Genomic DNA, 13,809 nt, shown 5'->3' with positions numbered 1-13,809 from the left:
TGGAGGATACGGCAGAGAATATTATCTAGCTCTTTTATCACCCCGGCTTCAATCTTATAATATGTTGAACAAAACGTCTTCATGAGATAACGCAAGAATGCGTGCCCTTCGCCATTTGTCACCAGTAAATCGAGATCTGGCCGTTCGACAAGGGCAGATATGGCTGGAATATTGAAGCGTTCGCTTGCATGCATCAGTGGTGTCAAGCGATCGCAATCTAGATTATTGATCTGAGTCTTATCGATGGCAATAAGTTGACAAGCTACGTCGGTATTGCTATTACTAATAGCATAGAACAAGGGTGCATACCCATATCGATCAGCAGCGCTGGTGTCCATCTCAGCTGCTGCTAGGAGCGATCGAGTTGCCTGGCCGGTGGCTCTCGACACTGCGTATGAGAGTGGACTCCGACCTTTAGCATCGGTGTTCTGGAGAATAACCGCAGGGCAGTGTGCAATCAGAAGATCCACGGCATCGTCGTTTTTGTTCTTCAACAAAGCAAGTGAAATCAGGGTTTTCCCACCGTCGTATACGTTTGCTAGATCTGACGCCAACGTGGTGGTTTCCAAGACTGTTTGAACCATGTCCTTGGTGCCCGTCCTCGCCACGCCAAACATAATGCTTTCCCCTTTTTTGTTTCTGTGGTACGGATTTGAGCGTCTGTCGTGGATCAACATATTGAAAATAGATTCACTGTATTCGCCGAATTCTGCGTCTAATACATCCTGCCAGTGGTGTACGTTATAGCGAGATGGTATCCCCTGAGTTCTGAATTTACACCCATAGTGAAGCTGAATGTAAAACGCCTCGCTCATGGGAGCTTGGAATGAGGCAAGCAATAGGGCGTCATTCCCTCCCCCGTCTTGGACTAACACATCCGTTTCTTCTCGGTCCAGAAGCAAGCGTACAACATCTCGCTGGCGATTTTTCACTGCGAGGAGAAGAGGTGTCAACCCGTTCCCGTCGGGCAAGTTCACGTCGACCTGAGGCCACTTTAACAGCTCAGCAACAAGAGGACCAGTGTTAGGTTCCAAAAACTTTACGAAACATTCACCGTTCGCAGAAAACGAGAAGTCCGGATGCAAAGAACAAGCCTGGTGGAGTAGGCTATAGCCTTCGGAGTTCCTTTTATTGACATCTACAGGTAAAATAGATGTCAAAAGAAAAAAGTATTCAAGATTCCAGAAATGACGAACAATATAGTCATTCGCAGCGTGACCCTTCGCATCCCTTCTGTCAAATTGAATGCCCCCTTGTTTGATGAGCGCCTTCATAATGTCACAATGTCCACACGCAGCTGCCAGGAGAAACGGCGTCCGGCCACTCCCATCGACAGGATCTGGCTCTACATTTTCTTTTTTGAGAAGTAGCTCAAAAATTTCAACATTGTCCCATTCAGCTGCTACGTGAAGAGGCCGCCAAGTACCTCCCCGGTTGACATTGGCATGCGGCAGCAGCAGTTGAATAGCTTGCACATCTCGTAGATGAAGGGCGTTTATAAGTGGCGTCTTTTGCTCTGCGTCGCTTAACTCGCAATAGGTTGAACGAAGAGTCCACCTCCATTCGTTATGAAGATCGAGATCTATCTCGTGGTCTGCTGCCGATGCGTCGTGTTCTAGTAGCCGTTCCAAGAGGCTATGATATCCCTTCCGGATAGCGTAGTACACGGGTGTAATCCCACAGCGTCCGCAGCTCTGGGTTTTTGTGTAGGGCAGAAGAAGCGAGGCAGCTTTTTCGTGGCCACCCCTTATCGCCGCAAGAAGCGGACTGCCACAATACTCTGTGTCAGCGTAGTTGATCTCTACTTCAGGCCATTTGAGAAGCTCGGAGATGATACTGAGATGCCCGGCAGCGGCAGCCAGCCACATGGCGCCTCTTTTGTGGCTATCCCTCAGTCCACGATTAGATTTCTCGAGCAACATCTTGAAGCATCCTTGACGGCCGAGGTCAATCGACACCAGGAATGCAGTGGAGTGCCCCTGTAAATGCCGACCCATCTTGTCTGGCCTGATGGACTCTTGATCCAGGAGGAGCGATACCAAGTCCTCGAAGCCATTCGTCGCGGCGATAATCAATGGTGTTTGTCCCCAGCCATTGCAAATATTTGGATCTGCCCCTCGCGCCAACAACATTAAAGCCATGCTGTAATCTCCTCGCGCAGCCGCGATGGTCAACAAGACATCATCTCTGAAGGATTCGTCATTATTTATATATGCCTCTGGAATTTTGCCATATGTACTCATATCGTAGTTGCGAACGACTAAAAGCTGCTCCACCCATGCCTGATGGCCGGCGTAGCAGGCTTCGACAATAGTAGAGTGCACATCGGCGACTTCTTTAGTCATTTGCTGGATGGAGAGCTGAGTAAATGCGAGGTGGCTTGGCAAAGAGCCACGGTCAATTGCCGAACTTGTTTGTGAGGCATTGCCGGAAGCAGTCTCGTTTGCAGCCTCGTTTTCGCCCTCTATCGAATGGTAGCTCCAGTTTGCCTTGGCATAGTAGTAGAATGGGGCTTCTTCACCCCTGGTTTCTTCTGGCTTTGTCTCAGCAATTTCAAGGTATCTGAGGCAGATGAGCGCCACTTTCTCATTTGCTCTTGGAAACCAACGGGATCTTGTGCGCTCGAAGTATTCGGCGGCTGATTTGTGCACCAAATGCACGATATTGCTTGCGTCATCTAACACGACAAGACCAGTACACGCGGCAACCAGATCATCCATGTCTGGAACCATGTCTTCGTCAAAAGTTTCACTTCCCTCGTCAATGGATAGAGCATGACTGAGCTCCTCGGGTGAAAGGGGCCGCCTCGCGCATGTCAAGACTAAAAGCATCTGTAAAGCAACACGCTCTGATTCGGGCCCTTGAAATCCGATTCGAAGCATCGAATCTTCATACAAAGTATCGTATGAGCTCGAACCGGTTGCCAGGTTGGAAAGTCGCTTGCAAAGACTGCCTTTTGACATTGTGCTGACCAGAGATTTCAAATATAGCTCGGCAAGTAGAAACCTAAAGAAGGAATGAGCGAAGTCTAGCCAGCGAGCATACTCGGGCACTTATGAAGGGATCAAGGACATACATGCCGGCACTTGCATTGGTAATCGAGTTGATCACTTCATCTTGCAGTTTTTGAGATCGAGCAACAAAACTTGGTAGTTGGAAAATATTGTCCCGTAGGAAATTCTGGATATCTTCATCGCTTGATCTCACTTCCAGAGAGGTATACATTTCACAGCGCTCAAAGTGGTGTTGGATCTCTGGAATGTTGCGCGAAGTCACAAACAGGCAGACATTGCCCTGCCTATGCAGATTGAATAGGTCGTATATGAGTGGTCGTCGCACTTCGTTTGACAGTTCGTCTAGTGCATCCACTATCAAGTTGACCCTCTTAAATTTAGAAAAGAGGTCTTTGAGCAAGTCCAAGCAATCTTTTCGAGATATCGTTTTGTTGGACGAACGCATCTGCTTGCAGGTGGAAAGGACTTTGTCGCCCTCATGGTCCGCCTCTTCGAGCGCAACTCGTAAAAGGCTGCAGAGAAGTTTCTCTATAGTTTGGGTGTGATTCTGGTAGTTGCAGTACATGTACGTTGTCAGAGTCTCAGCATCATTCGCAAGCCGCAGGCTCTCAATAACCATTGCCGTAGTAAACGTCTTTCCTGTGCCAGCGTTTCCGGGGCAAAAGAGAAGACTGCCTTTCTGGGCGTACCATTTCTTGTACACTTCAGATTCAAATAACCATCTGCGAGAGCCTGTCTGGCAGCGGAGAGCGATATCGTTCTGCTGCGCAATATAGTTGATGTCGCTGACCCATTTCAGCGTAGCCTCACGTTCCGTATCTTCCTGATGACGAACAAGCTTCGCAATGTTTTGGCTGGTAACTTGATCGTTGAGGCTGTTCAAGGTGGCTATTCTGACAGAGATTTGGGTTCGTATATCACGAATGGCGTCGGGTTCCCATTTGAGCCTCTTCCAGACTCTTTTGATGGCCGTCCTTTTCCCAGCCTTGCCGGCTTCAGCCACGTCGGCGTATTCATCAAGAATCGTTTGAAGCCGCTCAAGCAGATGCTTACAGCTGGTCACGACGCTCTGGTATTCCTGAGACTGTTCCGGGCTGAGTTGGGTACAGCTAGCCTCGACATCTTGTAAAATGATGGAAAATCCCCGAACGTCGTCCGAAATGGCCCTGAACTGTTCGGGGGCGCCGACGAAGCTCTTGCGCACCTGGTTCACAAGGCTGATCACGGCCAAGAAGTCAACGTCGAAGCCGAGGCTCATTGCAGATACCAGATGGCGATAGTAGCAGAAACTCGGAGAAGCAGTTGGTGGTCCAGTAGACAAATTGGACTTCCTCGGAACGCAAACTAAAGACGCTGGGGTCTGGTGTTGTAATACATGTACCTTGTCTTGTGAAGCAACGTTTTCAGCTGAGAGACCACCGCAGAAGAGGCTGTCTTTCAGCTGACTGCAAAATGCCGCAGACGTGGGGTTCTGCTATTGGTTCATATGCATTCGTGTGCATTGTGCACTGGCCAAACATGTAGCATCGTGCTGTTTCTAAAATCGGGTCGTGATAGCATCGCAGTCCGGGTTGGGCATCAATCTAATCCAGTTGATCTTGATCCAACGAATTTGCCAATGTGCAAGAAGGAGTCTTAACATGTAGTCCTGGGCCACGATGGAAATGTCTTGGAAGATCTGTGCACTTGTCGTTGGCTGGTTTCAACCAAGTTTCTCATGATGGGCGACCTCAACGCGATCGAGAAGACGCAGCGGCACTGTAGGATACGAAGCGAGTCGTTTGCCGGCCACAGCATCTTTGCACTCAATAGCCACCTCGACGGCCGGGAAAGAAGGTGTCCAATACGTCAAGCTGTAAAATAGTGATTGATGTCGGAGCTGTATTTGACGGCAGCGAGATCAAACCAACCACAGCTCGTGCTGTTTGGCCAGTTGAAGTCGTGCCTGCTTGATAGAGGATCCAGGTACGCGGCCGCTGATTAAGAATGAAATAGCCCTCGTTGTGATCGATGCTCTTCAAAGGCAAGCATAACAGTCCCCTTTCCACTGCATAAATCGCTCAAAATTATAGCAAATGCGGCCATTGATTGCGATTCTACTTGCAGATTTTGGTGGTTTTGGACATGTCGTCAATGGAAATCGGGGTCCTAGATATTAGTAGGTACCCACTCGCTAAGTTTAGTCCAGCCCAGGTACTCCTAAGCTCAAACAGTGCCAAACTGCCGCAAAGATGAAGCGGCAGGTACAAGAGAGCCATCCATCAAGTTAGCAGGTACTTAAACATCAGACGTATTCAAGCCTGGCTGAGCATATGAATGGACGATATCCAATACTTGCTTCATCCACCTTACACCAAACCCACGTCTCTCAATCCTCTTTTGTTTGCATTCCATTCGAAACTCATTCGGTTCATTTCGCAGTCGAACTGATAAGAGCAAACCAACAATTCCGATGCACTCAAAGCAAATGATTTGAACATCAAACAATAGCTACTCACTCACTCCCTCGTTCCCTCATCCAATGTCCATCCTCCCCTATAAACAAACATGAAGCCAATTCCCTACCATGAATCTCGCCCATTGCACTCCCTAATCGCCGTCTTTGCTGCCTGGAAAGGCTTCTTGCTGGCCGTAGCCCTCGGAACTACCGTCAGCCACGACTATGACACGTCAACGTCTCTCTTCTTCCAGAGCTTGTACGGCTCAAGCGCCAATGCATCGGCCCTCGCAACCCGGTTGACGCGATGGGATGCGCTGTATTTTATGAAGGCTGCGCGCGACGGCTACGTTTACGAGCAGCAATGGGCGTTTGGAGCAGCATTGCCGCTCTCAGTCCGCGGTATTCTGTGGCTCTTGAAGCCGTTGACGCAACTGGTCAGCGATGATGCCGCCGCCCTCGAGCCCATGGCGGCCATCGCATTTACAACCTTTGCTCATCTATTAGCTGTTCTGGCTCTTCACAGGCTCACTCTCGTTCTCTTCGGCAATAAATCACTGGCCTACGTGGCAGCGGTTCTGCACATTCTCTCTCCAGCCGGCCTCTTCCTATCCGCCCCTTATGGAGAGAGTCCGTTTGCCTGCCTGTCCTTTGTCGGCAACCTGCTGTTCGCCACGGGTCTTCGGCCCGGTGCTGGCCTTTTCAAACGGACCCTGGCTTTTCTCGGCGCGGGCATTTCGTTTGGATTGTCCACTGCTTTTAGGAGCAACGGCTTGATCAGTGGACTCTTGTTCGCCGTGGAAGCGACCAGGTGCTTGCTCGCTTTTTTCCGCCAGCCAAGCTTTTCAAAGCTAGTGCTGCTCGCTTCCTTGATTATTGGAGGGCTCTCTATTGCGGCTGGTAGTGTTGTGCCGCAAACGGTAGCGTGGTTTAGATATTGCAAAGTTGATCTCGCCGACACGGAACCAAGGCCGTGGTGTTCTCGCTTGGTGCCCAGCATATATACCTTTGTTCAAGAATACTATTGGTAAGCTGCTACTTTAAACCTTAAATACGTACAGAAACTTTTATACTTACTCTGCTTGACAGGAATAATGGGTTTTTGAGATATTGGACCCCAAACCAGCTGCCACTGTTCATATTGGCCAGTCCTGTACTCACATTTCTCATCAAGTCGGGAGTACAAGTTATACGTAACTTGGGCCAAGGACTTTCTAAATCCACACCAGTGGTCCCAGAGTCGCTTCATACCTTTGTACTTACACTGGCTGTGATCCAGACGGTGGTTGCTGTCTTGGCCATTACCAACTTCCATGTGCAGATCATAACCCGGCTTGCATCTGGGTATCCCGTATGGTATTGGTGGGTGGCGAACAGCCTAAGCAACATCGAGACTCGTAAAACGGGGTCCATGATTGTTGTCTTTATGGTCATGTATGCCGGCATCCAGGGAGGCTTGTTTGCGTCGTTTATGCCGCCAGCATAGATGCCTCGACCGATCTAATGTTGCAAATAAAACTCATACAAGACTATGCATCTATCCCTTAATTGTCCCTAGTAGATCTATGAATATGCGGCGTTTGGTGTTGAATAGAAAACGCTTAACAAGCCCATTACAACGCCGCCATTCAGCCAATTCTATATATCATTGACACATTATTACTCCCCAGTCTCTTCATCATTCATATATATATCATCTCATCATTTTACAAACACATAATACCATCGCCAGCCTGGAATATTCGTGAATCGATGCTTCGCATATCTGCAGCGGACATCTGCATATGCCTCCGTGATTTGGTGCCTATCCGTTCTACCATCGAAAGGTCAAAACAGGCAGTCCGCCTTTTTCACGACGTTTTGTTCTGCCATTCAAAAAATCTACACCGCTTGCATTGCCCTTCTAAACGACATATTTAAAGACTCGAAAGCAAACAGACACTATCCATATTTTATCGCCAGTTGCTACCACAACATAAAGTGCCAGTTAGTCTTGCTCAGGGGTGCAACGGCCTCGGAAGCTTAAATACAGGTACTAACCAGAAGACGCAGAGATATTTATTGATCATCTGCTACATCACATCAGCACGCGATATTTCAACAATAGCCATCTATTTACCCAACTCAACAGCATATCAGAAACCATTCCAAAGAGTCCCGGCAACGCAAAATGACAGCCGCAGACAGCGACGCCGAAGCCTCATTCAGAGAGCCCACAGGAAGCATCTCTCAGGAGAACCAGGTCCAACATCATCACGACCAAAACGATGCCGCCTCAGACACCGACAGCGACAGCGACCTCAAGCTCTGGCTCCAACACACGGGCTACTTCAACATCGAGCACCGCCAAAAGGTCCTCGGCGCACTCCGCAAACTCAAAGCCATCGACGAAGAGCGCTCCAAGATTCTCGACGAGATCCGCTCTTCTACGGAGTACTTTCCCGGCAGCTCTCTGTCTGCGTCTACCATGCCGCGTAGTCCAACTATCTCGGAGAGCTGCTCAGCTGAAAAGCCCTGCTATGATGTCGATTACACCTTTGGTTCTCGCCCAGCGACTCTTGAAAGTCCCGGCGAGCCTTGTGGCTCTGAGGTTTCTTCGGAGAATAAAGAGGTTGAGTCGGATAACTGGTCTGTGACATTTAGAAACAGACCTACACCTGGCCAACAGCATGTTCAAAACGCTCAGCCATCTATCGAATCTACTACGCCACTTGATGACCCAGACTACGAGAGTCAAGAAGCTGAATCGCCGTCTTCGTTGGATAAATCCTCTGAGCCTGAATCTCGTCATTCAGGAAAAAATGAGGGAATGAGAAGCTATACTCCATCCCAAATCTTGTCGTTGGCTCCCAATCAAAGTAAACATCTATTTCCAACACGTTTCAAACACAAATCTTTCTAACATACTTGTATAGAATCGCGATACTTTTTGGTGAAATCCTTCAACATGACAAACGTCGAGATGTCTCAACGAGACGTAAGTTACACATGCTCTTCATATCACTCGTAAACTCCATGTATTAACAGCAAAATAGGGCCTATGGATCACAAGCGAGACCAACGGCATCCGGTTCGCCCACGCCTTTCAACAGTACAAAAACGTCTTCCTCATCTTCTCCGTCAACAAATCCAAAGCCTTCCAAGGCTACGTAAGTCCCCATCCAAACCACAACCCCCATCAAACCCTCCCCAAAACTAATCACATCACCCCCTTTACCAGGCCCGAATGACCACTCTTCCCACAGCAAGCATCCCCCCCGCAAAATGGATGAGCACCATCTCCTGGGAACCCAGCGCCCCCTTCCGCATCCAATGGCTCAACACCCGCCGCACCGAGTTCTGGAAGCTCGGTGAGCTCAGGAACCCCCTCAACGACGGCGAGCCCGTCTTCGTCGGCAGAGACGGCCAGGAGTTCCCCGAGGCGTGCGGCCGTAAGATGCTCCGCGTCATGGATAGGGGAGGAGGCGCAAGGGAGCGTAACGGCGCTGCCTCTTCGTGGATGACGCGTACCAATGTTGCTTCTCTTTGGACGACGCGGAAGACGTGTGATCATGCGGATAAGGATGAAATTTCGGCTTGGCAACATGATGAGTCGTCAGAGGGTGGTGAAGTTGTCTCGGCCGGCACAGAGCCCGAACCAGTAGATGATATGCCGTTGATAAAGTATTAACACTTGCAGCTATAAGAAGCCGAGGATGAGGCACGGGGGAGTTTTCTTAGGGTAGGATGGACTGCTTATTCTCTATCAAGTTCTATTTAGAAAGCCGGTTTATTAGACTCGTCGGGGGCCATCCTAACTAACACCAATTATGATGAATGTTTCTATCAACACGGACATGTGAGAACCATATTACCTAGTGCCACCCATTAACCCGAGAAGACAAAAAGAGAAAGCGAAAATAAAACACTTCAAGTGCATTCAAAACAATCTCGGGATGCAAATCTTGAATACATATCCAATCCACTGTGCTATTACTCCTATTATTACATCCCAACAGTTCCCAACACAAATCCAGTGCACCAGACACCAGTTACTCCATTGACACAAAAGAAACCCGCCTCTTCCAACCCAATCATGGTGCAAGCAAGGTTTATTCCAATTTCTCGAGGACATTGTTGGGCAAGGGACCCTCAGGCATGTCCTTGTTACAGTAGTCATGGCAGAGGGCCATAGCCATCCGAAAGGTTCTTGGATCTCAAAGATATCGACTAATAGTCATCGTCAGAATCGCTATTGTCGTGAATTGTAATCGCTCGCCATCGTCTATCAGTCAGATCTTGCGCGGCCGTACCCTCGCTTTCAGGATCGACGTAGCCTTCACCTCCAGCAAGGCTCAGCGCAACTGGCAAAAACACCAGGGCGTGAAGAGCAGCAAAGACAACAAGCGCCAGCCAAACTCGGAAGTAGTAGATTTCGAAAATCTTGGATCGCGTAAATGCAAGAACGCTGACACCCAACAGCTTTGTAACCGTGATACCAGAAAACACCGATCCACCAACGTTTACCAAGGCTGTCCAAGCACGAGCGTCTTTTCCGTTAACATTAAAGCTGTTCTCCATGACGGTTCGCGAGGGGAACATGAAGGCTCGAGCAATATGCGCACAGAATTCAACCGAGATTCCGACGCAAATAATGAGATTCACGAGGGAAACGGCATTCAAAGAGACATTGAACACAACCATTGCGCCCATGATATCAACGACACTCATGATGACGGTCAATGTCACAATGGCCGATGTGCGAACGGAGCCCAAGAGGAACGACGCAATGACAAAGATGGCACCGACAGCAGCACCCAGAAGACCGCCAGTCAGCTGGATAATGCTAAGATACTGGTCGAAAAAGATGTAAAAGACGCTGTAGGGGAAAACATCCGCTCCGGTTGCTTTGGTGATATCTGAAGCAATGCGGCGAGCAGAAGAGTAGGCCTTGATAAAGTCTTCCTGGCTGCGAAGGCGGGTGTGTGCGGTTCTGAAATGGGTAGCTTTGACGTGTGCAGACTCGTCATCCAAAATCACTGCGTCTCCATACGAGGCTTGGCCGCCCAGCGGGCAAACGTCATCAGTCTTTGCTGCAAGGAACTTTTTGAGGTAATGAACGAACTCGTCATTCTCGGGCATGCCATAAAGAGACGTGTTCCATGCTGGCTGGCGGTCTGCAAAGCAAGTTGAGCCACGCTCAATACAGCATTGCTCATAGATGGGGTTCAGCCAAAGGAAGAAATCATCGATCCAGCTTGCTGTCGGGGACATGATGTATGAAATGTCAGATCGCTGCCTCTCAAGCTCCAAAGTATTCGTCAGCGAAAATGGCTGACAAGTAGTGAATCTTGAGCACACGGCTTGCTGCTGTGGGCGTTGAGACACGTCAACTCCGCGAGTAACAAAGTAAACTGGGGGGCCGGTTTCTAGGTAGTCGTAGAGGTCGTTGAAGTAGGGGATCAAGTAGGAGCCATCTGGAATGGCGACACGCTGGTCCAGTCCGAGCTGGATGCCTGGCAGCAAGGCGATAGCAGCTGACAAAAGACCAAGGAAGATAGCAACAACACCAACTTTAGTCTGCCTTCGCAGGAGAAAGGGCGCATAAGTGTTCCTGATGAAGATTTGCAAGTAGCTTTCTTCATCGGCATCAGACCCTCTTCCGGTGGCTGGCGGGTAGCCATTGCTACCATTGAGGCTGATTCTGGCTTTCTTGACTTGCCACCACGGCCAGAGTTCGCATCGATTATCCTCCACTCGAATTTGGTTCAACGCCAAGAAGGACACGAACATGGTCATCTGAAGAACAGCATTGATAAGAACTGCACCAGCGGCGTAAGCAGCAAAGTTTCGGACAGCAGGCATGCCAACGGCAGAACCAAGAGCAAACGCAAACGTCTCAGTCAAGGCTGAAAATAAGATAGAGGGCCCCATGCGGCCCAGAGCCCGAGCCACTCTCTCCTCTACCATCTGGTCCGGGAAATTGATGTTGACTCTTTCAAGCTCGTGGACAATAAGGAAGATGTTGTCAACGCCGACAGCCAGTACGATGAACGGAATGACCTCGACAATAATGAGCGTAGCCTTTAATCCAACCCAGGAGAAGAAGCCAATAGAGGCAGAAATAGACATGAGCACAATAATAATGCCGGCGAGACCCAGAGTGACTTTCGATTCGACGAGCAGCAGCGCCGGGTTTCCAAACAGGTGCTTCAGAGGCGTGCCAAGTGCGAGGCATGCATAGATGAACATGACAATGTAGCTTATGACGACAATCTTGGCATCTGTGTTTGTAGACTTGTTGAGTTCCTGCTCAAGGCTAATCTCCGTGGTAAAGGACAGTCGAAGGCCACGGCTCTTGGCCTCTTCTTGAACTTGAAGGAGCCGATCACGGAGAGCATTCTCCCAATCAATGGCGCGAAGAAGCGTATCAGATTTCTCCGGAGCGTTGTTGACAACCCATGTGACGGTGATGGCTTGCGATTCAGCGACATCGTCGTCGTAGCCGCCCAAAATCATGGTTGGTTCAATAGGTTGTCCGAATGCAGGCCGGCAATCCACAGGGGATCTTGCGCAGCTGCGCAGGTCTTCCTTCCAGTAATTAGGATCAATATCTCCTCCCTTTGAGTACCAATATTGCGTAACAGATTGCACAACACAAGAATCCCCAGTAGGCTTGAAACAAACATCGCTAAGCGAGCTTCCATAGGTAGAGCCTTTGAGTTTCTCAACGCTCTTTTCAACTTCCGTCCACCACTGCAATGTCTCGTAGCTGAGAACGGGGCTAGGGCCAGAAGATTCCGTATCGTTGACCAAGAATATCTTTTCGGCTCGGAAAAAGGGGCCAAAGTTGGAGTCAAAGTAATCCTTCTCTTGGGCAGCAGCCGACGCGGGACTAACCCAGAGTCGAGCAGGGTCTTGCTCTATGTCAAATCGGAACCAGCCAGCACTCAAGATACCAACAACTAGCAAGCTGATACCTATAGTGAGGACCGGAAACCTCGCAGCAGAGCTTCCCAAGTGATTGAACGCTTTGTCGCACTTGTCATTGAGCCAATAACGTTTCGTAGGCTGATCCCGCATAGCATCGGTGAGAATAGGCCCGCCCTCATCCTCATCATCGCTGTGATATGATTCGTGAAGTAGGCGAGTCCTTTCGACACGGCGCTTGAGATATTTGAACCAGAAAATGTGGCCAAAGACAGCGGTGAATAGAGCCAGAAGTAAGACGCCATACGTAAAGATGGATGCAAAGGAAAGACACGGAAGTTTTCCCACTCGGCAGGATCCAGCCTCTTTGACATCTGGTAGTGTAGGGCACACCTCGGGGCAGTCGACGCAAACACATCGATAGGCCGGGTCTTCGTCGTTGCATTTCTTAGGCTTCATCTCCAATGGCTCCATACCAGGCTGCTTGTACTCCTCCGGGAAGTTGATCTGGAAAGGAGAACCGACAAACGGCTTCTTGTCGCCAAGGAATTTAAGCATGTCGTGATAATTCTTGGCTCCGCCGCCAATCAAGTCCATGGCCCTGCTGTTTGCACCTCCAAACTTGACCTCTTTGCAGCTGTCGTAGAGCCCCGATCCATATTCTTCAGAGACTAACTGGTCAAGCTCAGTGACGAGCAGCTTCCCATTCTTTGGCGCGGCATCGGTGACGTTGATAAAGGTCGACTGGTCGGGAGAGCAAGTAAACTTGCAAAACAGGTTGAAGAAGTTGTGCTTGCAGGCTGGGCAAGAACCGATTAGAGTTTTCGGGGTACCCATTTCGGATTTCAAGGCTTGGACCTTTTGGATGAGCATTAGCTTTCATTCTCATTATACCCGTCAAAGAGGCACGCGGCGTACTTGTTCCATGTTGCAGCAGACGGGCCCTTCGCCCCATTCAGCGCCGCAGAGCTCAACCAGCTCCTTTCGAAGATCCTCGTCCGGATCGTGCGCGAGGCCATTGTCAACACACGGCAGCTCCTTGCCAAAGATGCTCTGCTTTCCACACTGGCCCCGGAAGGCACATCGGCCCAGCTCGTGCTTTGGCGTATACGATTCGGCATGGGCGCTCACACCAAAGAGCAGGGCGGCAAGGCCCGAAGACAGCACGGCCAGACGCATGGCGCCTCGTGGCCGAATGGCCATCAAAATGCGAGCTGAGACGAGCTTCACAGCGTCTCGCTTACTACTAGAGAAGGGGATTCAAGGGATCGAGGTAGAATGACTTCGATATTGTTGCGATGATCGGGTGTGTTGGGGATGATTGCGTCACGAATGGAGAGCGACGGAGCGTAGCGGTGGGTTGATATACGTACCTAGTATGGAGTACTGAGGTACCTGGAGCGCTGGGGTGCTGTGCTGTAGCTGCTGACGGTACCTGGCGCGGCACAT

The 13,809-nt window shown here is 49.8% G+C and overlaps 4 protein-coding genes across 4 annotated transcripts; 2 read left to right on the top strand and 2 right to left on the bottom strand.

Annotated features, from left to right (window-relative positions):
• Positions 1–237: 237 nt before the first annotated feature.
• Positions 238–4,272, bottom strand: TRIVIDRAFT_70433 (uncharacterized protein; the record flags this gene model as incomplete). The annotated part of the gene is made up of 3 exons (XM_014100221.1): positions 238–262; positions 310–3,006; positions 3,077–4,272. 3 exons carry the CDS (start codon positions 4,270–4,272, stop codon positions 238–240), a joined length of 3,918 nt encoding a protein of 1,305 aa, XP_013955696.1.
• A 1,289-nt stretch (positions 4,273–5,561) lies between these two features.
• Positions 5,562–6,937, top strand: TRIVIDRAFT_14657 (glycosyltransferase family 76 protein; the record flags this gene model as incomplete). Its single annotated transcript, XM_014100196.2, has 2 exons — positions 5,562–6,478; positions 6,541–6,937. 2 exons carry the CDS (start codon positions 5,562–5,564, stop codon positions 6,935–6,937), a joined length of 1,314 nt encoding a protein of 437 aa, XP_013955671.1.
• Positions 6,938–8,359: 1,422 nt separating this feature from the next.
• TRIVIDRAFT_152392 (uncharacterized protein) lies at positions 8,360–9,121 on the top strand (the record flags this gene model as incomplete). Its single annotated transcript, XM_014100220.1, has 3 exons — positions 8,360–8,428; positions 8,487–8,600; positions 8,672–9,121. Coding segments are annotated over 3 exons (633 nt in total), but the record flags the coding sequence as incomplete, so codon positions are not given.
• A 539-nt stretch (positions 9,122–9,660) lies between these two features.
• Positions 9,661–13,539, bottom strand: TRIVIDRAFT_52300 (uncharacterized protein; the record flags this gene model as incomplete). Its single annotated transcript, XM_014100219.1, has 2 exons — positions 9,661–13,218; positions 13,279–13,539. 2 exons carry the CDS (start codon positions 13,537–13,539, stop codon positions 9,661–9,663), a joined length of 3,819 nt encoding a protein of 1,272 aa, XP_013955694.1.
• Positions 13,540–13,809: the final 270 nt, after the last annotated feature.

Source organism: Trichoderma virens (genome assembly GCF_000170995.1).
Source record: "Trichoderma virens Gv29-8 chromosome Unknown TRIVIscaffold_70, whole genome shotgun sequence".
NCBI lineage: Eukaryota > Fungi > Ascomycota > Sordariomycetes > Hypocreales > Hypocreaceae > Trichoderma > Trichoderma virens.
This window is presented reverse-complemented; position numbering and strand designations above follow the sequence as displayed.